The sequence below is a fragment of the Mustela lutreola genome, chromosome 8, assembly GCF_030435805.1.
Source record: "Mustela lutreola isolate mMusLut2 chromosome 8, mMusLut2.pri, whole genome shotgun sequence".
Classification (NCBI taxonomy): Eukaryota; Metazoa; Chordata; class Mammalia; order Carnivora; family Mustelidae; genus Mustela; species Mustela lutreola.
In genome coordinates, this window is record NC_081297.1 from 132,392,604 (window position 1) to 132,417,422 (window position 24,819).

Consider the following 24,819-nt stretch of genomic DNA (forward strand, 5'->3'; position numbering starts at 1 on the left):
TTGTAAGTGAAGCAATCCTCAGATAAACTTATTTTCAACAGAAGAAAAACCCTCTTAGCCATATACAAACACAGAAAAACTAAAACTAACTGGGATACATACATGTACACATACACAAAAACAGAACTCATGTTATTTATCAGGGATTAGAAGTTATGACCAATAAAAACTCCTCATTAAACAGTGCCTCCTGTGTTAGTCTAATTTAGTTTACTAAGAACAAAGTTTTTTTTTGTTTTTTTTTAAAGATTTTATTTATTTATTTGACAGACAGAGATCACAAGTAGGCAGAGAGGCAGGCAGAGAGGAGGAAGCAGGCTCCCCGCTGAGCAGAAAGCCTGATGTGGGGCTTGATCCCAGGACCCTGGGATCATGACCTGAGCCAAAGGCAGAGGCATCAACCCACTGAGCCACCCAAGCGCCCCACTAAGAACAAAGTTTTTTAAGGAAAAAGAGTATCATTACACCATGTAAAGTAATTGAACACAGTAAAGTTTAACAAATGCTTACTCAGGATAACCTGAACACTGCTCCTGAAGCTAAGGGGTAAAAATATTCTTCTCATTTCTGAGACTTTAGTGTCATCATAGTCACCATATTAATTTACAAGTGAAACAACCATTTTGTCTTCTTAAGGATAACACTTCCTGCCTCTCGTTGGCATGAATCCATAAATTTGGTACTTATACAAGCACCATGGGTTATCTTTTCCCAGAACAGTGGTTTTACTGGGTTAATTTCTTCAGATAACTTATATTTGGATAAGTCCTCATTCCAAAGAACCCATTTCATAAACACCCATACCTTTTCACTCTCCAACCTTAATCATAACCCACCCAATTCCTAAGTCAACTTTCCTAAGTATAAGACAATTTTCAAATACATTGGCTCAATCTGTCATCCCAATATGCATTCCTTATTTTTGGGACACATCCTGAAATGATAGATCTTTGCAAATTCTTTTTTCTATCCTGATGCTTTTACAGTTTTCTGTCCCATCACCATCACAGAGATTGTTAAAAGGAAGTATGTCCAAATTACCTGCCCTTTGCCTTTTTGAGTTCCAATCTGCTTATGAAGGGGTAAAGGAAACTATTTCTTGTATTTGGTAATAATATTTTATTGTATCAAATAAACTGACTTGGAAATTGCTTATGCTATTCAATCTTTTCATCTGTACTTTAATCATGTTTAACAGTTTATACCAAATATCTACATGATTACAAAATTTCATTGCACTAAAAAAAATTACCTGCAACATTTCTCTTAAAGCTCATTTTCTTGATTCTATAAGATACATATTATTAGACATCTTATGAATAAAACACTTGATTAAAAAACATTCATTGGCATTCTTAATTAAAAATAACTTAAATTCCTCAAAATTAGGAAATGTACACCCCTGAAATAAATTAATAATACCTACAAATCCCTGAACTGTGAGGCAGATGTTTTAGGTGTTTTTATTCACATTAATTTAAGCCTCAAGATAACTCCATGAGACAGTGATTCCTATGGAAATGCAGTTGCAGAGGGCATTAATCCACAAGGACACAGAGTTTGTAGGAAATCATTTCCCTCTATACTTGACTGACAAACAGAACCATAATCTTTTACTCTTCTGAACACATCATGATGCGTCACCAAAACACTATATGGCTACCCTGCATAATGATAACTTCAATGGTCTTGAGAGGGAATACAGTACTATTGCCACTAGGTGCCATCTCAAAAATATTTCAGTTTCTTGGTAAAAATGGTGAAGATTCATAAAAGGCAGAGGCTGTCGAGATTAAATTATAATTCATTTTCAAGGTAAGCTTTATCCCATACACCATAAAGAACTTCTAAAAATATTGAGATGTCGACTCAAAAGAAATTGGCAGGGGCACCTGGGTGGCTCAGCTGGTTAAGCATCTGCCTTTGGATTGGGTCATGATCCTAGGGTTCTGGGATCGAGCTCTGTGTCAGGCTCTTTGCTCAGCAGGGAGTCTGCTTCTCCCCCTCCCTCTGCTGCTCTGCCTACTTGTGCCCTCTCTGTCAAATAAATACAAAAAATAAAAAGATTTAAAAATAAAGCAAAAACAAAAGAAATTGGCGTCTAGTAAACAGGGTTGAGTAAATCAGTCACATTTCTAAGAAACTGAAAATCAATTTTTTTTAATGTTTTTATTTATTTGTCAGAGAGAGCATGAGCAGGGGGAGTGGCAGGCAGGAGAAGCAGGCTCCCTGCTGAGCATGGAGTCCTGTGTTGGACTCAATCTCAGGACCCTAGAATCATGACCTGAGCAGAAGGCAGATCCTTAACTGACTGAGCCACCCAGGCATCCCTAAAAATCATTCTTTATATTAAATTGAATAATAATCATTTATAATTACTGAGGAAGTTGTATGACACTTACACATACAGAATGCTAACAAAAATGGATACAACCACACATATACACTGAACCACTTCCAGAATAACACTGAAAGGAAAGACTTTTTCTTACTTTTGTAAATGTTTGTGTCTCTGAGAATTAGGAAAACAGCCTATATTTGAAGTATAGAGGAGGATATACTTTGGATAATCCTGTGATAAAATCACAAATATGTATGTTTCCCTAGTTATCTCTTTTCTACAGCTGCTGAGTTAATTATAGTCTCAAAAGATGATTTACAAAAACATGTATGTGTTATATATGTATATATATACACACACATAAAGAAAAGAGTAGGCAAATGACTTTTCAAACCATTAATATTTTATTTAACAGAAACAACAATTGGGACACTTCTAGAGTTTACAGTGTATTTGATACAAAAATAAGAAATTCTCCAAAATATGTATTAAAAATACAAAGTTTATGGATCTAAGGTACACAGAAAATTTGTTTTACATTTCAGTCACCCAAAACAACAGCTTGTGGTCTCCTCCAATTGCACACAGTGGGAGAGTTCTATGCCAGGAAAGGCCAGATCCGACAGCTACAGAACCAATGAGGACAGGCTACAAAATATGTGAAGAATTTAAGAAACTTATTAAATCACCAAAGTTGATAAAGTAAAAACTACCCTTCAAAAATAAGAAATGCATTGATAAACTGTCTTTGGTTAACATAAAGGAAATAGAATTAAAAATATGCTCCCTCATAGGTGAAATACACATTATTTGTTTGTAGCTGGCTAGAATGAAAGATACAAATAATCTAAGAATAACTGATTTAGCTTAGACTTAAACATTTTTGCAGCCTAAACCAATTAGGTGAATAAATTATTATATTTAAATGAAGAAAGAAATACGAAAAAACAAAATGCTTCTCACATGAACAATGGGAAGAAGGTCTGTTACCACTGGTGATTTAAACACCAAAAATGCTTTCTCTTTCCAATTTAAGCAGATAAGACATTCACAAATGTCTTCAGTTACACATTACAAATTTGGGGGCTATGAGTAAAAAAAGTAGAAAACATGAATTTAAAAACACATATGCCACAAACCAACTCCAAATTACCTGAGGGTGTCCTAAATGATGAATTTGAAACTGGCTTGCAATTTTGCCAGGATAACCAGTGGTTGCAAACAAGTTCTCATTAATTGTGGACCACCTAAGAAAAGACAAAAACACCCATAGTACCCTAGAGATAACTATGAACTTTTCTAAAACTATTTTTTTTTAAAGATTTTATTTATTTATTTGACAGACAGAGATCACAAGTAAGCAGAGAGGCAGGCAGAGAGAGAGGAAGGGAAGCAGACTCCCTGCTGAGCAGAGAGCCCAATGTGGGGCCTGATCCCAGGATCCTGGGACCATGACCTGAGCTGAAGGCAGAGGCTTTAACCCACTGAGCCCCCAGGCACTCCTCTAAAACCATTTCTTTTTGCACAAAACCAATACTTTTATAAGTCTAAATTGTTAATACAATTTTATAATTCGACTGGAAATTTCTGCGAAGTTGGCTATAAATATTTTCTCATTTTGTGAATATTAAATGTTTACCATGTGCCACTTGGTTAAGTTCCAAAGTTACACAAAGTTAGCAGTTCCTTTCTTAAAACCAAAGGAGACAATGTGGTGGGGATATAAACAAGGCATCAGACAAATATAAAGTATTTCACAGTGCAATACATTAAAAAAATTAATATCCTTATTGACATTTGCTAGAAAAATTAGTTATAAATTCATGTATTTAAACACCTAGAATATTTATATATCTGATTACTTAAGTTTCAAGATATCCTAGACATTGAAATATAGTAAGTTAATGAATCAAAAAGTGTTAGTATAGCTCCAGCAACATGCCTTGCAGTATAAGTGGAGTGGGGAAGATACATGAAAAAAGAAAGGATTTGTTGACACACACACACACAGGCTAAAGTCTAATTAATATTTTTATTTGGGCAGACATTACTAGTTGCTGTCCAATAGCCTTTCTGCCCTTCTTCCATGCTAAATGAACTCCAAACTACATTCCAACAGTGTGGCTGACCAGAAGGGGATGACATGTACTGATAGCAATCCCTAATAAAAGAGGAGTGCTCCTTCTTTTCCTCTTTGGACAAGCTTATATGCAGCTATGACGCCTGGAACTCTGGTAGTCATCTTGTGACTATGAAGCAACAAGCCGGAAGCTGCCACTGGGGACACAGAGGGAAAGGGCTGAACTCCTGTTGGCACTGATGAGCTACTGAGCCAGTCCTGAGACTGGCTCCTTCAGAAGCATTCATGTCTCTGTGATGTGCTCACATTTTTAAAATAGGAGTGTATCTTACAATCTATGGCACCTTACATTTTGATGAATATATATATTTTTAATGTGTACAAAAAATGATGTTGTGCCCAAGTCCTATAATTTTATTGGGGGTACTTTAGATTTGATGAAATACAGCATATAAGAAATACACTACTTGTTTTAGTCTTGGTTAGTAAGTTTTCATGTTAGTTAAAATTAAAAGCACCCTAGTCACTACATTATACAATGAAATACTAGGCAAAGGTCAATGAGAAAGAACAAGGTAGACATGTATATTAATTTTAATAGGAAAAAAGTCACAGATACACAATACAGTGTGTTCTCACTAAAAGCACAACAATGACATTTATATGCATAAACGTGGGCCCACCTACATTTTACATCTTTATTAAAACAAAATATAAGGAAGTATATACTCCACAGATTGTTGGTGTTTGTTGAATGGTAATGTGTTTTGTATTTTATAAAATTCTTCAAAGAAAATATTGGAAAGCGAATCACTCCCTTACCCAGACCAAAAGACAAAAGCAAAAGACTTAGTTAGGAAAGCAAAACAACCATTTATAAAACAATCAGAAAACAAACGCCAAAATATTCCCAACTCCTCAGTGCAAAGGAGAGAATTGGGAAAGTATGGTGACATAGCATGTGACAAAGTAACCAAATTAAAAAAATTAAATATAACTTGAACAAAAATGTTACATTACCTGAATAAGCAGGCTTGATCCATGTGGACAGGTCTCTTATCTTGAGGATAACTGAAGGGTAACATAATGTATTTTATGAATTTATGTTCTGGTCTCAAATAGAGGAATTAAGGTTAAATTAAGGTTTTAATAGCATTTTCTCTTTAAAGGACACAAGGCCCAATGTACTTAAACTGTCACAAAATTCTAAATAAGCCCTGGATGAGCACAGATGAAATATAGAGATAGAGACATAGAGACAGACACGATTTAGAACTGTTACAGAACACCATCATTCAAGTCAATGTTTTTCTTCTTTTTTTTAATGTAAATAAACATTGCTCAACGATTTTTTTCTTTGTGTTGTTCTTCCTGGGCTACTCTCAAAGTAAATCTGCAAATCATGGGCATCTATCTCTCTTACGTAAAAACCCACAGCTCTGGTCCTTTTGCAAGATAGACTTGTTTCTGCTCTATAGTGAGGCTCAGGTATACAAGAATGGCTCCATGGATCAGTCAACAATAGTGACTGACTTTTGGGGTATGCAACAGACAGCTGTTAAGGAAGTACCTGGATCGAGTAATATCCCAAATTAACCAATCATTTCCTGCAACAGCTCCAACTTTGAAGGTATTTTTTAAGCACCAATGGGCTGACATTAATGGCATCTGTTCTGATTCAAGAGATAAAATAGCCTGTTGAGTCAAAAGATCATAAAACCGGATTGTTCCATTCTTCTCTGCAACCATCAGCTGTAACACAGGACAGAAAAAATTCACCTAATTCACTAGCCAAATCTGAGGCAGAAATCCAACATTACATATAATATGTAAACATCTGCATATATTACAAACGGAACATCAAGTGCAAATGAAGTAAGAGAGGCCTATGTAAAAATCTCTGTCAAATATTAAAAAACTCGGAGAAACTGGTGAAAGAAAGACCCAGGAAAGTTGAGTACAATTTTAAATGATGATGTTTGGTTACTAGGAAAAAATAAGTCCAAAGAATCATTCTGGGGAAAGTTATAGCTTTAAGTTATGTTGTCTAGAAAGGACAGCTAAGTGTGTATTTCTCAACAGAGCTATATTATGTGTTACACACCCTTATGTGATGTGAGATTGTTTCCAGAATGGAAGGAAGCATGACGTTAGGAACACAGACTGACCAGGGGAGCAACGCTGCTTCCTTCATTTAAAAGCTAAATGGTCAAATTACAAATATTCAATTGGCAGCTTTCTCCTTTCTAAAATGTGTATGTGAGGATAAGAATAGCTACAGCATTGTTGTGGTGATTAAGTGAGTATTATAGGGGGATGCCTGGGTGAGCATGTGACTCTTGATCTCGGGGTTGTGAGTTCAAGCCCCACAAGTTAGGTGTAGAGATCATCACTTAAAAAAAATAAAATCTTAAAAAAGTAATACATGTAAAGCACCCAGTACTATGCTTGTCACAAAGTAGCCACTCACTCAATAAACAGTACTCTTCAATATTTCCTTTATTTTAAAATACTAATGATTTAAGATGTTGAATAATGAATTTGTCTGCTTCCTTCCTTCCCTGATCCCTCTCTTCTTCCTTCCCTTCCTATCTAAGAAATATTTTTTTTAAAAAGATTTTATTTATTTATTTGACAGATCACAAGTAGGCAGAGAGGCAGGCAGAGAGAGACAGGAGGAAGGAGGCTCCCTGCTGAGTTTAGAGCCCGATGCAGGGCTCGATCCCAGGACCCTGGGGTCATGACCTGAGCTGAAGGCAGAGGCTTATTAACCCACTGAGCCACCCAGGCGCCCCTCTAAGAAATATTTTATCAATGCAAAAATAATTATAAGATAATTTCCATTTTATAAAATATTAACGTGAAAAAATTTATTTCTTAGACTCAAAGAAGCAAGGCATTAGGATACCTATTTGTGGGAGTTAAGGTAAAGAAATTGCTATGAATAGATATGTAGCTGTTGCGCAAATAAAATGGCTTAAAGACTCCTTACATTTTCTGTAAAGTTCTCACTTTTACAGAATGTTCTTGTAATTCTGATTATATTACAGTGCAAACATTCCTGAAGGTGTGAAGTACCAGTGGTGGCCTGGAAACAATGAGAGACTTACTGTCAATAATCCTGGTTTCTACTAATCTTTTGAGTGACCTAGAGTTTGCTTTTTTCCTATCTGTGAAATGCGGGATAATTATACCAGACTCAAGATTATTCCATACAGCTATAATGTGATATTGTACATTAACAGTATTTTCCTAAACCCATAAAACACCATTAAAGTATTACTACTACTTCTAGTAACACAGATCATGTCTGGCTTGGGACTACAGGCAGTCATTCTATTATTCATCATCTAAGAGACCTTTACTGAGCATCTACCTCCACCTTCCCCCACTGCCCACACATAGAGTTGAGTCTTACTATTCATGGTAGGTAGAGCCTATTAAGTTGCTGTGAATGAGGAATTGGTAAATACTGAACACTGATCCTGGGGAAAATAAAGTGTTTGGTTCTTGTGAGTCTCTGAGCATAACATTTTTTGTAACTGTCCAATGCATAATCTGGTCTTATGTATGTTTAAAGATAACATTTCATATATACTGATTCATTAACATAGCGAGAACTCAGAGCCGTGGTGCCCAGGTGGTACAGTCAGTTAAGTGCCTGACTCTTGGTTTTGGCTCAGGTTTGATCTCAGGTTACTGAGATCAAGCACCGCATCAGGCTCTGCACTCAGTGTGGACTACACTTGAGTTCCTCTTTTTCTCCCTATGACCCTCCCTGCCCTCTCCAAAATACAATGAACAAATCTTAAATAAAACAAAACAAAACCCCAAACCCAAACCTCACAGTCAACAGCACTATAGCTTATGCTTGAATAAAGCTTATCTAACACCATATTATTTTCTCCATAAAGCACATCACTACCTTCTGGCACTTAGGAACCCTAGACTGCACTTTAGCACTTATGCTTTATGCTTGGGGGACCATTTTACATGGTGAAATCACTAACAAAAAGCACAAAAACGTGCTCAAAAATAGACCACAAATAGGACACTTCTTTAGAGTATGAGAGCTAAAACAAGAAGGCAGAGTGCTGGCCTCATTCAGCCTTAGCTGAAAATGTGCACATTAGTCGACTCAAATTTCTTACTGCTCTGAGCATGTCTGCAACTGTGAAATGCCATGAGTACTGATTTTGGGGTTATAAATAAATTTCAGTGAGTAGATGAACTTGCAGATACAGAATCTGTGAATAATGAAGATGAATTATATATAATACATAGTATTTATGCAAAATACTATGCTAATTTCAACAGAAATCAAAAGTAAAAGATGATCTTTGATATAAAGAAATTTCCCATCTAGAGAAGAGAATTAGGGAAAAAAAACTGACCATAGAATATAAATAGAATATGGGTAGTTTTTCCATTATGAGATTCTTAATAGAAAAGGTAGAATTTAAAACTATTCTCTAATAGGCAGAATGTTAAAATAATACTAATTCTACTGCCAAGAACATCAGGTCAGTGACATATACATCAAAAACAAATGCAACACTGAGCTTTATATGCCCTGCCTTACTGAATCCTCATAACCACTGTATGAAAAAATTACTGTCATTAATCCTATTTTTCAGAAGAGGAGACTGAGGCACAGAGTGACAAAGGTAACTTGTTGAAGTCTCACTGCTAGCCTGTAGCAGAGCCTGCAACTGCACTCATCAATAAAAGTGGAGCTAGTAACAGTACCTATTTCATAGTTTGGTTATGAGTTAATATATGTAAAGCACTTAGAATAGTCTTAGCACAGAACAGGCTCAAAAAAAATTTGTTATTATTATAGGTTGAAATCAGATTGAAAACTCAGTTCTTAGTTATCTTTTTTCAACTGTGCTCAACTGTAATGATAGATTTTTTTTTTTTTTTTTATTTTTTTGGTTGAAAGCATAGAGTAAAAAAGTTAAATAAGTTTGAGAACTGCTAGAGCTAAAAAGTTCACAGGGGAACTTTTCCTTTAGGACTTCTCAGAACTATAAACAGAGTATGCACTGAATTTTCAGAGGGAATATTTCTTTTGTAGTACAGAACACTAGTACTTGAATCAGAGTAAGCTCAAATCTTTGTGTGGCCTTGGACAAACGACTTATTAACTTTCTGATGTTTCAGTTTTCTTATCTATAAAATGGACAGAAAAATGTTACCAACCTCAGAGTGTTTTGAGAGAATTACATTAGAACACATGTAAAATACTCAGCATAGTTCCTGGCACTCAGACAGCATTCAACAAGTGTTGGTTATTATACCCCATTTGATTTAGCAGCAATCCACTCCCTTAGAGTCAGAGACTCAGATCTGATTCCGTAACATCCTCAACTCTTGGTTCTATTATTACTACCTGGTAAAATCCTAGTTCCAACTGTGGTCAATTAGATTTAAGATCTTAATTTCTTGGGATGCCAGTGTTATCACTTGGTTATGCGGCTGCCATTGGCTGAGGTCATGATCCCAGGGTCCTGGGATTGAGTCCCACATCAGGCTCGCAACTCAGGTGGGAGCCTGCTTCTTCTTCTGCCTGTTCTTCCTGCTCACTCGCTCTATCTTTCTCTCTCTGACAAATAAGTAAATAAAATCCTTAAAAAAAGAAATAAATTCTTGAGATCTTTTGACTTTGTATCTTTTATTAACTATCAAATGCTAGTATTTGCTTTTTGCTTTCCAGATTATGTGTGTAGTTCACACCTCATATGATTTTCATTAGAATTCTATAAGACAGATAGTCATGGACCCATCTCTCTCTTCTCTAGCTACCTTGTTTTTATCCAGGCTAAGCAAAATAGAACAAAATGGGCTTGACTGGATACATCAGATTACAGAGAGCCACCAGATCGGTTAGTAGTAATAAGTGTTAATAATGACAAGAAACTCAAATTGATCAAGTGCTTATTATGTGCTAGGTTTTCTGTAAGGACTTTTTAAGAGTTCACTCACTTAGTCTTCATGAGTTTTCATTTTACAAGAAGAAGAGGTAAAGGCAGTGATTGAGAGAGCTTTTGCAACTTGCCTGAAAACACATAGCTTGTAAGTGGTGGAACTGGGATATGACTCCAGGCAATTATCTCAAGAGGCCATACTTTTTTTTTTTTTTTTAAATATGTTTACTTATTTATTTGAGAGAGACACAGCGAGAGAGAGAACACAAGTAGGGGAAGTGGGAGAGGGAAAAGCAGGCTTCCCACTGAGCCTGATGTGGGGCTCGATTCCAGGACCCCAGAATCATGACCTGAGCCGAAGGCAGATGCTTAATGACTGAGCCACCGAGGCACCCCAAGAGACCATACTCTTAATCACTTCTGTGTTGCCTTTCTGTATTTTAGGTTTTTGAGTATAGGGGAGACATGATGAAACCAGTATTTTAACGTTCAAAACTTTTGAAATAGCGGTAAGCCCTGGCAGGAGTTACTTGTGGGAACAGAAAGGTGAAGAATGCACCTTAATGACAAAGAAAGTGGTCTAGTAATATGTTCCTAAGGAAGGAAAAGTTAAAAACCTGGAAAAGTTTGCATACATGGGGTGAAGACATTAAAAGCGATTTCAGGATTTTGAGTGTATGTGACCTACAGCACGGACTTCTAAACATTCTGAAGTCACGGAAACAATAAAAGAAAGGAGGTGGGGTGGGATGGAGTTTTAATGATAGAAGAAAAACAGAAATTAACTTAAAGCATATGGAGGAAAGCGATCTGAATCACAAGCATTAAGATTCAAGTTTCGATAAAGAAGTTGTAAGAAAAGTTCTGGTTTCTCATCTAGGTCACAGATTTTAAAAAGCAGCCCATTTGGATGTCAAATACATAAAGACAGAAAGCAGGTTAATGGTTGCTGGTGGTGGTGGGCAGAGCTCGGTATAGGTTTTCTTTCAGAGTTCATGAAAATATTCTAAAATTAAATACTAGTACTGTTTGCACTCTGTAAATATACTATAAAATAGTGAACTGTAGACTTTAAAAGGGTGGATTTATAGCATATTGCCTATATCTCAATAAAGTTATTAGAAAAAGAAACAACAAAAAAAGTAGCTTATCTGGGGTATCTGCGTGGTTCAGTCAGTTAAGCATCCAACTCTAGATTTTAGCTCAGGTCATGATTTCAGGGTTGGGAGACAGCCCCATGTCAGGCTCCATGCCCAGCATGGATTTTCTCTCTCTGGGGCACCTGGGTGGCTCAGTCAGTTAAGTGTCTGCCTTTGGCTCAGGTCATGATCCTGGAGTCCCAGGATCAAGCCCCAGATGGGTCTCCCTGCTCAGCAGGGAGTCTGCTTTTCTGTCTGCCCCTCACCCCTGCTTGTGTTCTCTCTTAAATAAAATCTTAAAAAAAAAAAAAAAAAAAAAAATTCTCTCTCTCCCCCTCTCCCACTGCCCTTCCTGCGCTCTCTCTAGGGAGAAAAAAAAGGTAGTCTATTGTATTTATATACGGTGATATTAACATTTGGTTAGAATCCCTGTTATAGTTCATGTAGACTCACCACTACAGGAGGGAAATCTTGCCTAAAATAAAATATAGGACCTGGCTTCTAAAACATTACTTATACATGGAATAATCCCTACATATGTAATATGAATAAATTGGAAAATTTTACTCATGCACATATACAGAGTATCCAGTTCTACTGAAGAAAGATCCAACCTGCCTGAAACAAATTTTCATGGTATCCTAAGGTTCAGAAAACATACTTACATAGTCTGGAACATCTCAGCTCAGGATTACCTCCTCTGTGAAGGCTATCAGCAGATCTGATTAATTCTTTCTTATGTAATTGATCTACTTACTAGATTTTTTTATTCCAACAGTTAAAACACTTAAAATCTGTGTTGCTGTATTTATAGGTTTTTCTTTATTATAAGTCCATCATTGTGCAACATAAGGGCAGGGGCTTTATTCATTCTTTTACCCTCTCTCACACATAAAGGGCACAGTGTTGGTAAAAAACTACATCTTCCAACAATTCACAAATACATGGTAAAAGAAGTGTTGGCAAAGGAGAAAGAAAAAGGGAAGATACCTGCAGAGATGCTCAAGAGGACTAGAATAATGAATCTTTAAAGATCAAGTGAGCAGGGTTTCAAGATAGAAGTGACAGAAATGGGTTTTCTATAAAATGAGGGTGATCATAGCTGCTATCTCATAAGGTTGCCATGAGGATTAAGTGAGCTAATATAAAAAGTTGACAATGGGCCAAGTATATTTAGTATTATACAAGCGTTTCCTATAATTAAATCAAGCTTATCTTTTTGTACAACTATGAGAATGGAAAAGAGTCAATGGAGAAGCACAAAGACATTAGAAAGCTATAAAAGCAAGATGCCTAGGGAACTGGCATGAGATCTATACAGCTAAAGAATTAACTTTAACAAGATGAACATGGTAACTTATTTTAAAAAAAATTTTTTAAAATTTTAATTTATTTCTTAAATTTCTTTTCAGTGTTCCAGAATTCATTGTTTATGCACCACACCTACTGATACATGTAATACGTGCCCTCCACAATACCCACCACCATGGAACACGGTAACTGCTTAGCTTCTAGGGAAAGATCAAATAGAGTGATGCCAGAGCAGATACTGGCAAATGAGAGAACTTTTGTTCAATGAGTCCTATCCTCTCAATGAAGTAAGAATTAAGGTCAATTGATAATAACTTCTAGTGTACTTTTAGAATTTTAGAAAGCTCTACTCTGAATAGGAGTTGAATACCACTGCAGCCAGCTCAAATTTGTCAGTGATGCTTTCTGTTTACATATTATAGCTTCAAGCATGGATTTTAACTTTTTTTTTAATGAATATTGCTACTAGATAGATTGGGCATCTGTTTTTAGATTGCAATCTTCAAAAGGGCAGGAAAAATGTACTCCGAAAAATGTCATTTATGGATGATGGTTGTAAAATAAAAACTTAATTATACAGAGATTTTAAGTTACAGAATTCTACACTAGTCTGATGCATTTATGACAATTAGAGTCTCTGAGGTAGAAAAAGTAATTGATTTTTCTCCTCTATATATGCATGTATTACACCTGTATATGTCTTCTCAGCTTAATAAAAGAAAACCAAGTTATAAATACCAACCTTAAAACTTTCCTCAGGATGCCAGCACACACTCATTCCAGGGGAATGAAGAACAAAATGAGCTGTCTGCATTCCTTCCAAGTTCCAAATCCTAATAAAAGAATAGAATATAATGTTAAATATTTTTGCTATATCACTACTAAAATAAAAATGACACTCCCATCAATTAATTCAAAGCTATTAACTAGAGATTATACTATATAGATATTTATAGCTAAAGTATATGTTTAAAAAAAAACTGAAAGCAGTGTGAAGAAGTTTTAACATACTCAGTCATGGAAAAACAATCACATACATTTTCTAATTTAACACTGTAACACAGTAACCAAATTAAACTATTCATATAATCTTTATTTTGTGGGCAGAATCTTGAAGTTTCCAGTTCACTAAATAGGTTACCTTCCTACTTCATTAGTCATTTCAGTAACGGTTTCTGCCAGGGGTGCTTAACACATCCTACCCCCAATACTCCCATTTTCCAAAATAATGTATAAAGAAGCTAGTATGAGGTGATGTGACATGAATTTAGGGAGATAATTTCCATACTTGTTTAATTCCTTCTGTTTTTGGCTTTCCATGCCAGGAGCTGCTTCTTATCTTATACCTTCTCTGATCTGGCTTACTTCCCCAATTCTGCTTATTAAAGGTGCCTTGATTGAAAGCCACCAGAGTAAAGGTTGGTTGAAGGAACAGATACCTGGTTCTTCCTACTCCTCCTCACACTTACAAATCCATAGTAACAAGGACCAAGCTACTCGCTGACATGGCTTTCTATCTCAATTTCTTTCCCAACCTCATAGCAGAGATCAAGACTTAGAAATCTCAATAATGGCACTTTACTGTGAAAAGTGCTACTCCCCATCCAGACTGCTAGTTGTCCAGCTCATCCTTCACACTCAGCCAGTTATATCTCACAGATGTAGGTACAGAGTGTGGAAGAGTTAGCATGGCAGGAGGCAGAAGTTCTGAGTGGTTGGCAAAGTACCCACAGAATTCTGGTCTTTAAGAATTTAAATTAAGAATTAAAACAGCTCATCAAAATGCCTTAGACCTTTTCTTCTAGGGTTTATAGTTTATATCCCATTAGGGATCACAAAATAATTTCAACAAACTTAAGGAGTATACATTTGAAGTTTAGGGAAAGATTTACTTCAAAAACAATAGCATATGTATTGAACATTGCTGTTATTCTGTGCCAAAGCATATTATTTGAAATATTTTTTCTCTCTTATAGAAATTATAGGATCTTCAATTATGAAATATTATAGTTACATATAAACAAACACAAATGTTTTTCAAAATGATTATCTATTTGATTAAATAATTTAGAAGCATACTTTTTCTTTTGCCAAATCAACACTTTTCATCTATATTTACTATACAAGGGAAACAATTATAATTTAATTGAAGAGGGAATCACATTTACCAATAGTTTGTGCAATTGTGTTTCACTTCCCACAATGAATAAGATTATTAATTATGGCAACTGAATATTTCTTTCTTCTCTATTGCCTCTTGCATAATAAAGTGCTGGGCTAGCATATATTTTACCACTATTGAAATAGTAGGAATGTCTTGCAAATTCAGTGAGTCTCACGGGGGAATGGTCTAAAGGCTCCATTCTTTCGAACCTTTTCATCATTTTTTTCCTTTCAAATGAAGAAAACCAAAGAGGTAGAAATTATGAATAAGGACATTCTACAAAAATAGGCCAATCAAGTAAGTGTATTTTAATTTGGTCCAATGAACCAAATTTTAGTCTAATTTTTAAATAGTATTTTATCCTAACAGAACCTGATGCTTAAAAACAAAACAAAACAAAAAACCTGACTTAAAAATGAGGGTGATCCAGATTACTTTATAGGACTAGGATAAAGTGATTTATGGTTTATATTTATGTGCTTATTAAATAATTCTCAGTGGTTGCATAATCTAAGTACTAAGTGTGCAAAATACAACAAATTGGGCTGAAATGAGTTATAACTAAATAAGCTACAGATGGTATACTTTAAGTTGTTAAGTCTTATTTCCCTTTTTGATTGATTCCATAATTAAGTTCTTCTCAAATCCCTTTGTAGAGCTCAACTCATTTTTCTGTCATTACTTCATGGCTCATCTAGTTAATATTAGTTCCATCAGATAAAATCACATTCTTTTATTTTTTGATACATTTTTTTGCAGTTCACCATACATAATAAAAAACACATAAATGTTAAGCACACAGCTCAGAGAATATAGCACTCAATTAAGAAACAGTATTTCCAGAACTCCAAAAAGTCATCCTGGGCTTCCTTCTGATCTTCTTTGCTCTCTCACAAAAAGCACCTAATATCCTGACTTCTCACAAAATTGTGTACCTTTGCCTGGTTTGAACATCATAAAATGGAATCATGTAGTACGTATTTTCTTGGTCTGGCACCTATCACTTATCATTAGATTTTGTGAGATTTACTAACATTGTCACATGTTGTTATATTCTGTTCACTTGTTGCTGTAGATAGTATTCCATTAATTAAACACACTGTAATGTATTTACCTACTGTACTGTTGACACTTAGGCTGTTTCCAGTTTTGGTCTTTGTTAATAATGCTGCTGTAAATCTTCTTGTATGTTTCTTAGTTAATACACTCACATCCCCCCACCCCCAACACACAAACACACACACCCCTGCTGAGTATATATGCCTACGCATGGAATTGATGGATTATAGCTTACAAATATGTTGAACTCCAGCAGGTATTGTCAAATAGCTTTCCAGACTGGCCATACCTTATTTTTAACTCTCATACTTCTTTTAATTACCAACGGAAGAAACCTACACTTTCTCTGACAAATTTACGATAAAAACAATCTTAAAACAATCATTTGGCAAAATGTGCAACTTTTCAGTTGGTCTTACTTGTAAGGTAGATTTTTTAAATCTTCCCCTTTTTCTTGCATATTATGTTATTTTCACTTATCCATGTATAGATTAATTTGCACAAATTTTAAGATGTAGTGAATACAATATGTAGTCAAAGCTCTTAACTCACTTCCTTCTGACAGACTCTTCCTTTTTCCCTCTATAGGATTGACAGGAACAAGGCTATTTTCTAATAGGTTCACATGTACATTTGTTGTAGACTTACAGAGGGAAGATGTTTTTTTTTTTTTTTTTAACTTAGTAAACCACCGTATGGGGTATAAACCCATGCCTATTTATTAGTACAATTACACAACTAGTATTATGTAAGCTGATAGAATATGAATGCGAAAGCTATTTCAATGAAACTAAGTTGATGGCAACTAACTAAAGGTAAATTTCTAACTTAAAAATGCTCTTAAATTAGGAAGGTATGTCAGTTACAAAAGATTAAGCAATCAAAGTAAAAAGTCTAGATGTTTTCACTATAGTCACTACCATGGGTGTGATTCATGCAAAAAAAATGTCCAGTGCTAATCATCAGACCCATAAATTATGGAAAAATAGATGTCTTAGCTTAAAATTTAAAAATTGGCAATAAGCAATTGATAAATTTTCATCCATATCTTGTGTATTAAAATAAGGTAGGTAGACAATCTCTTAAAATGATTTCCCGAGTTAATTCATATTTTTTGAGACTAGATTAGCTTAATTAAATTTTAATTCCGATGTAGTTAATATACAGTCATATATTAGTTTCAGGTGTACAATATAGTGATTTAACAGTTCCATATATTACTCAGTGCTCAGCAAGATAAGTGTACTCTCAATCCCCTTTACCTATTTCATATATCCCCTGATACATCTCACCTCTAGTAACTATCAATTGGTTTTCTGTAGTTAAGAGTCTGATTCTTGATTTGTCTCTCTCTCATTTTTTACCCCCTTGATTTGTTTCTTAAATTCCATGAGTGACATCATATGGTATTCATTTTTCTGACTTACTTCGCTTAGCACTATATTCTCTAGCTCCAAGTACTATATATATATTATACATATACACATATACAAACACACACCACACCTTCTTTTTTCTTTCATCTATTGATGGACTCTTGGCCTGCTTCCATAGTTTGGCTATTATAAATAATGTTTCAGTAAACAAGGGGGTGCATGTATCTTTTCACATTAGTGTTTTTGCATTCTTTGGGTAAATACCTAGTAGTGGGATTCCTGGGTTGTAGGACAGTTCTATTTCTAATTTTTTGAGGAACCTCCATATTGTCTTCTACAGTGGCTGCAGCAGTTTGCAGTCCACTCACAGTGCCTGAGGGTTCCATTTCCCCCCGCATCCTTGCCAACACTTGTTTCTTGAGTTTTTGATTTTAGCCATTCTTAAAGGTGTGAGGTGTTATCTCACTATGGTTTTGATTTACATTTCCCTGATGAGTGATGCTGAGCATCTTATCTTGTGTCTGTGGGCCACCCATAGGTCTTCTCTCAAGAAATGTCTCTTCATGTCTTCTGCCCATTTTTAATTTTTTTTTTTTTTTTTGGTGTTGAGTTGTATAAGTTCTTTATATATTTTGGATACTAATCCTTTATCAGATGTGTCATTTGCAAATATCTTCTCCCATTCAGTAGGTTGTATTTTAGTTTTGTGATTGAGTGTACTGACTTTTATTATTTAACAAACTGTAGGTCTAGACCATATCAGATGAGAGTTTCTAACGTAACAGAAAACAAATTAATAAATTTGAAAATTCATATCAATATTTTCAAATTTATTGCTAATAAATTTGTTTATAATGAGTAAAGCTACTTAAAGTTAGTTACAACCACAGCAGCATACTTTTCAACGAAGAAGTACGTCACAAAAAAAGAAAAGCTGTTAGGATTCATAACCTTCTTAATAGATGTTACTCAAGCACATGGAAAGGTAATAGACTATAAATGTTTAAAAACACATTATTAAATTAAACTATCTTGACCAAAAATCAGAAGCTATTTGAAATACACTGTATACCTATTTAAAAGTTTACAAGGGAGATTTTAAAGAAAAAGCTTTTAAGGTAAAATTAGTTTATTGACATATTAAGAAGTCAATAATATAGATTAAATCAAAGAGCACTGTAATACAAATAGCATCCCTCTTCAAGTAAAATAATGACAACTCTGACCCAATTTGACTATAATTATAACAAACACCTCCAGCCCTCCCAACTCCATGGTCCTACGTTGAACTCTTATTAGATTTAAGCTGTAAAATTTACAGAGGGAGAACTATCCAGATCTAACATTGTGAATTAAATATACTTTTGGTAGTTAGTTTATTGTTAAAATTATTGCCTCCTTTCAGGCTGAGTGCTTTTCAGCAGGACATTAAGTATCCCTACCATATGGTATTTAAATGTAATTGTCCAATTTAATCAATAAAAAGGTCCCATAAATTGGGTGTTGGCATATCGGAGATATCCTAGGTATTCTCAAGGGTCTTTTAAATTGACAATTAATAGAGGGAGATATTTCCTCTGAGAATTTGAAAGGAAATTTCTTGGGTAATACTCTGTTCTTTTTATTTGTTCTCCATTTTTTATTGGCATCTCATTGTTAAGAAGTTTACTGTAGAAGGAAATTTCTGCTACCAAATGTTTCTGACAATACAGACAAAAGGAATGGGTGACATTAAATGACACATCTGTAACCATTTGGCCTTCTCTAACCAGTAAAGCCAAAAAAATACTAACTGTAATCTTTCTAAAAGACTTGACTGGATCACATGAGTTGTTACTGATTAATTAAATATGAGAGCAAGAAAAAAAAAAGGAGGATCTACTTTACAGTGTTTCTGGGAGCAAGGAAGGGACTTCCAATATTCTTAGACAACAAACCCCTTTTTCATTGAATTTTGTGATAACAAAATGAAGATTTTTCCTTCCCATTTCCAAGTAATTGACCACTAAGTTATTCATCACCATACGGATAATTCAAAAAAAGGGAAAACAGTATATTTCCTTAGTAAGTGAATGTAGAATTAGGAAGAAGCGAAACCAAATTACAAAGCAATTTAGTGTTAAAATCTCTGGTTTTAGGTGCAAAAGGAATTCAGAAGTAGGAAACCATATTATTGAAGGCACAAATCTAGGGATTAGATGGGCAAATCTGACAGTGGGTATGATAGGTTAGTGTGGTGAATAAATAAACTTTGTCAGCTGGGCAAAAGCCTTTGACAAAATGCCATGATAATATAAAATAAGAATTTTGTACAGGGTACTTTCAGTATGTATCAGTATTTCAAATATATTGAGAAAAAAATATTGAGAAATAAGATAAGACTGATTTTGGTTTTTCTTCTTAAATGCTAGAGACTACTAAGCAAGTAGTATTAATATATTACTATTAGTGATAAAAGAAATGGATTACCAGAAATTTTATTGACTTGAGTGTAAGAAAAATTATTAAGGATGAAAATGAGAGATAAATGCATTTGCTTATTATTTGATCCTTCAAAAACAAAAAAATGAGTCAAAAATAGAGTTAATAATCAAAGTCTGTGTGTATTTTAGAGGGGAGACAAAGGTGGCCTGTTTCAAATACAACACTAACAAACCAACTATAGCATACATAAAATAATCTACTATTGTAAATCTTCATAAAACCTTAGAGGTGTTAAAAAAAATCTTACAAGCTCACATGTTGTTCTTTCATTTCGTTTTCTTGAAATTATAAACAAATTCGGCAGAAACTACAAGTTTATCATCACAGAGGTGAGAAACTAGCTGAGGCTGCCCCAGTGGAGAATTAAATCTTAACTTATATAGACAGATAGATTTTTGAAGGACAGGAATTGTGAGAAATTTTGCCACATTTAAAAATAAACCTCAAATTTAAACTCTCAATGGCAAAGAAATACCATACGGCAGTTTTCAAACAGATCACATACAATGATTTCATTTTCAAGGAATTCAGAGTAAAAGGACCTTTCCTTTAACTAACATAAACATCACTAATACTATCCAGGAAATATTAGCATTTCATTATTTCCAAGAAAGATTTCGATATACTTTAGAACCTAAAATTTGACTATTCTGTTGTAAATGAGGGAAAGTAGTCCTCATTAGTGACATAAATGGACTTTCAAAACAAACCTGAAAAACGTTTATGGATCTGATTCTCATTTATACAATTCACTTACTGCAACCACACGAGGGCCACATAAAACAAGCTTACATTACTGCAATCATTGATACAGTAATACATTTTATGAAATACTGGTTTTGTATTTCATCTATAATGGGACATGAGAGAGAACAAAGAGTTGAATATTAGAGTGGTGTCACCAGTACACAATCATATAAAAGTTCAGAAAAGTCTTGCATCACTTTATAACTTTATTGTAATCTTGCATTAACATACTGCATTGAATTAAAAAAGGTCTGCAAATGTAAACAACAGATTTTAGTATAACTTTCAGTTAGTTCTTATAAAGACATAGAATCTTTATGTTCCATTCATTAGAGGTAAATTATTACCAAACCCAACACAAACTTTATTTATTCCATTCTTAAAGCTCTTGTGAAAACTGTGCAATAATTGATCTTGATTCAAAATGCTACAAAAATTATAGGGAATTTTAGAAGACAAGCAGAGAACTTTATTTCTGCATTTAATCATAATATTATAATAAAGAATATAAATTCTCCTGATTTCACTTTGTACCTGTAATTATTTAGGCACAATTTATTTGCTCCTGAATAGGGATTAACCTCCCAAGGAATGCTTCATTGAAGGTTCTCAGTTCCCTTCTTTCTGTTTCCTGCAAGGACTATTTCTATTTATTTACAAGTTTTAATTAGTTAATTAATTAATTAAATTTATTGACAGAGAGAGGGAGGGAACACAAGCTGGGGGAGTGGGAGAGGGAGAAGCAGGCTTCCTGCTGAGCAGAGAGACCCATGTGGGGTTGGATCCCAGGACCCTGGGATAATCTGAGCTGAAGGCAGACACTTAATGATTGAGCCACCCAGGTGGCCCGCAAGGACCATTTTTAAATAGATCAAGGACTGTTTTTAAATAGATCATGCATTTTGTGATCCCATTTAGGGTGGGGATGGGGTAGGAAACCAACTTAGTTATGGATTTTGAGGACTCTCAAATGTACATGAACAATGATAATCTAGGGTACACAGAAGACATGTGATAAACATTCTTTTTCCTCTTGTACAATTTTTCAAAAAACAGTACAATTGGCTTAGTGAATATCTTAGGTAATTTGGTATTCCCTTATCCAGTGATTTGGTTGTATTCCTAAAAAAAAAAAAATCTTATTTTTTATATGCTACCCCTCTTCCATTCTTTTTAAAAATGATGACAGCTAGAACATGACAGCTACTAATATCCCATGTTTTATAGACAAAATGAATAGCACATTACATGTTTCTATTATTTTAGTCTTAAGCTAAGAATTCCTGGTTTCTAGAAGCCAATTTTCCTTCACCATAAATTTTATCTAATATTTAAAAAGACTATTGAGGGGGTGGAGGAGGAAAGGGATTTACTTCTGACATCCTTTGTAGTTACAGTGAGTACTGGGTCTTCTATTTCTTTTGTATCCCCCAAAGTACTAAATGTTGGCTATACTAAACGTGTTTAATAAATGCTTGTTGATCTGACTTGTTCTTACAGAACGGTACTGTTTTTAATATACAAGAACATCTGTTATTTGGCACTGACTGGGAATAAGATGTTCTGTATTAGTGAGTTTTTAAAATAATAAGCTTAACCCATTAAGTACTTAACTATCATTTTTATCTTCTTTTGGAAGTATGGAATAATTAATTTTCTAAATGAATATGTACTTATTTACTTCTCAAATATTATATTAATTTTAGCCTTCTTTTGATAATGCTGGGTCATAATTATGAACACCAATATTGTCATTTCTCTGTGCATGGCATATATACATACATATATATACATACCCATGTATTGGAATATGGTGGACAGGATGAAGGACCACAAAGGAAATGGTATCAAACATGAGGCTGAATGGCTAGCAATGCCATGATTTAGCTGGGTATTTTTCTTAAACACATCTGTCAGATGCTCTGTTTGGTAATGAGAAGATGCTGTGATAGGTACAGAGTGGCATTGATTCCTTCACCCAGTCACTGAGTACCTGCCACAAGGGCATCCTTCTAGATGCTGTGATGACTTTAAGGCAGTAAAACAAGGCTGACACTGAAAAATACCTTATTAGTGCAAAGGCCAGAGCAGTTTCCTCTAGAATAATTTTCCTTATCCTCTATAAAAATCTGTTTGTCTTTACTCTTTGTCTATAAACTGGGCTAATGAAGTATAAAGAAGAATATGACATCTTCATTTCAAGAACTGGTACTAGAATGTTTTAGCAAAGGTATCTTTCAAAAATTATAAATTCTTCACAAGAGATAACAATTCTGCAGGCATGACTCTAACTACAATTCTATCCATTTTATTAAATCCCTACATAATAATTGATTTTGATCAGAACACAGACGTAATCTGAACATTTGTCTTTTCAATAATATAAAAAGACTAAAACTTCAAGAGTGTTAAAGTAGAAACAGCGTAACGTAGTTAAGCTAGATTGCCTGGAATTCCCCTCTATATAAAAGGGATAACAAGAAAACCTACCACATAAGGTTTCTGAGGATTAAATGGATTGATTCATTAAATGAGAATGAAACTTAGAAATACCTCAAAAGGTGGGGGTATTTCAAGATAAAAGACAGAGTTTTTGCAAATTTTTTTAGTATCCCATCCCATGGCAAAACAGTTATTCTGATACCATCCATATAAAAACTGACTGATTTGCAAGACAATATCCTTCCTTAGTTTTTCAACTTGACATTCTATAACTTGTCTTGTGTTATTTCTACTTTGAAATATTATTTCCCTCTTTCACTTTTTTTTTTTTATTACTAATGACGTGAGTTTTATTCTAATAACTGAAGCTTTACTCAGGGCTATGACACTGCAGCACTCCAGATGGCACTATTTACATTGTACTTTATGCAAACCATATCCCTGGAACTGTGCATTGGCAGCCTTGTCTCTGCCTTACGCTTCCCTGTCATTTTATTTTTCTCATATTCAACTTTATTCATTGTAAAGAGGGACAAAGACTATCTCAGTTGTCTTCCTACATAGTCCTAATTATATACACACTGCAACAGGTACTCTATAATAATGTTTTCTTTTTATAGAAATGTATAATACAATTAAGGCACTAAATATTTTTGATGATTTTTATACTTTGATAGCTTATATTTTCATGAGTTTCATTTAAGACTGTATAGCTGGCACTGTAAAATATTTATTTTAAAAGAGGGATATTGGGGCTAATAACGAACTGCTAACTTAAATGAGAACTCGATTTTCTTACAAACTTGCATAATCACAGAATACTAAAACTACATGGAAGCTTAGATAAAATTTATCATCTTCTATAATAATATTTCAGAGTATGAGTAGCACCTCAGTTCACAGTTTGAATTAATGAAGTTATAGCAAAGAATATAGAGAAGAAAAAGCTAAAATATTTTTAGATGTGAATACCATCTTCTTAGGATACACCTGAAAATCATCACTCAGGCAGGTGAATGCAGGTACTAGGGCCAGACTGCCTGATATGCCTGTTCCTCAACTTAACAGCAGATATGTCCCTTGCCACAAATTACTTAGCCTCTTAGTATCCCCATTATATAAAATGAGCATAAAATAGTACCTATCTCCAAAAAAAATAGTACCTATCTCAGAGTTGTTGTAAAAATTAATTAAATTTACATAGGTAAGGTAATTAGAGTGGTGGTTAACATACAGTAAAGCACAATAAAATACTTAGTAATACTTGGCTATTAATATTGTAATTCGTTTATACAAAATAAAATAGCTTTGTCAGTCTTGGAGAAGCCTGAAATGGTTCCAAAATGATTATTTACAGGCTTAAAAATGTCAGTGATTTCCCCTCCCCTTCCTCTACTCTTTCCCCTACTGTCCCATAGAAAGAAAGAAAAAAAATAAGTCAGTGAAGACCAAGTACCTAGCACAGTGCCTGGCATACAGTAGATGTTTATTTGCTGACTGAATGAACTAGTCTATAGATTAATTTATTCTCAATACATTTATTTGTTCTTTATAACAAGAGATAAGTGACAACTTTTTATTCCCTAGACTGACATACTAGTATAAGTAAGAACTACCTTTAGTGTCTGATTTAGAATTTGGCAATTTAAATAAACTGTATAATTCTTATGAACCTGTTCAGGAGATAGATTGTTTTGAAATGATGTCCCTAAGACCATAAATCTAGCTAATTATAATACTCCGTCT

General features: G+C 34.4%; 1 protein-coding gene across 3 annotated transcripts in view; it reads right to left on the reverse strand.

Annotated features, from left to right (window-relative positions):
- Nucleotides 1-2,722: 2,722 nt before the first annotated feature.
- Nucleotides 2,723-24,819, reverse strand: part of NUP37 (nucleoporin 37) — a 43,734-nt gene continuing 21,637 nt past the window's right edge. Inside the window, exons 6-11 of one of the 3 annotated variants that reach the window (XM_059186676.1) lie at nucleotides 13,544-13,634; nucleotides 7,414-7,509; nucleotides 5,992-6,173; nucleotides 5,442-5,492; nucleotides 3,495-3,588; nucleotides 2,723-2,989 (exon numbers count right to left, since the gene is read on the reverse strand). In XM_059186676.1, the coding sequence (XP_059042659.1) occupies nucleotides 2,876-2,989; nucleotides 3,495-3,588; nucleotides 5,442-5,492; nucleotides 5,992-6,173; nucleotides 7,414-7,509; nucleotides 13,544-13,634 (628 nt within the window). In that variant the 3' untranslated portion in view covers nucleotides 2,723-2,875. The remainder of the gene's footprint in view (nucleotides 2,990-3,494; nucleotides 3,589-5,441; nucleotides 5,493-5,991; nucleotides 6,174-7,413; nucleotides 7,510-13,543; nucleotides 13,635-24,819) is intronic. The other 2 variants (XM_059186678.1, XM_059186677.1) reach the window with 2 other exon arrangements.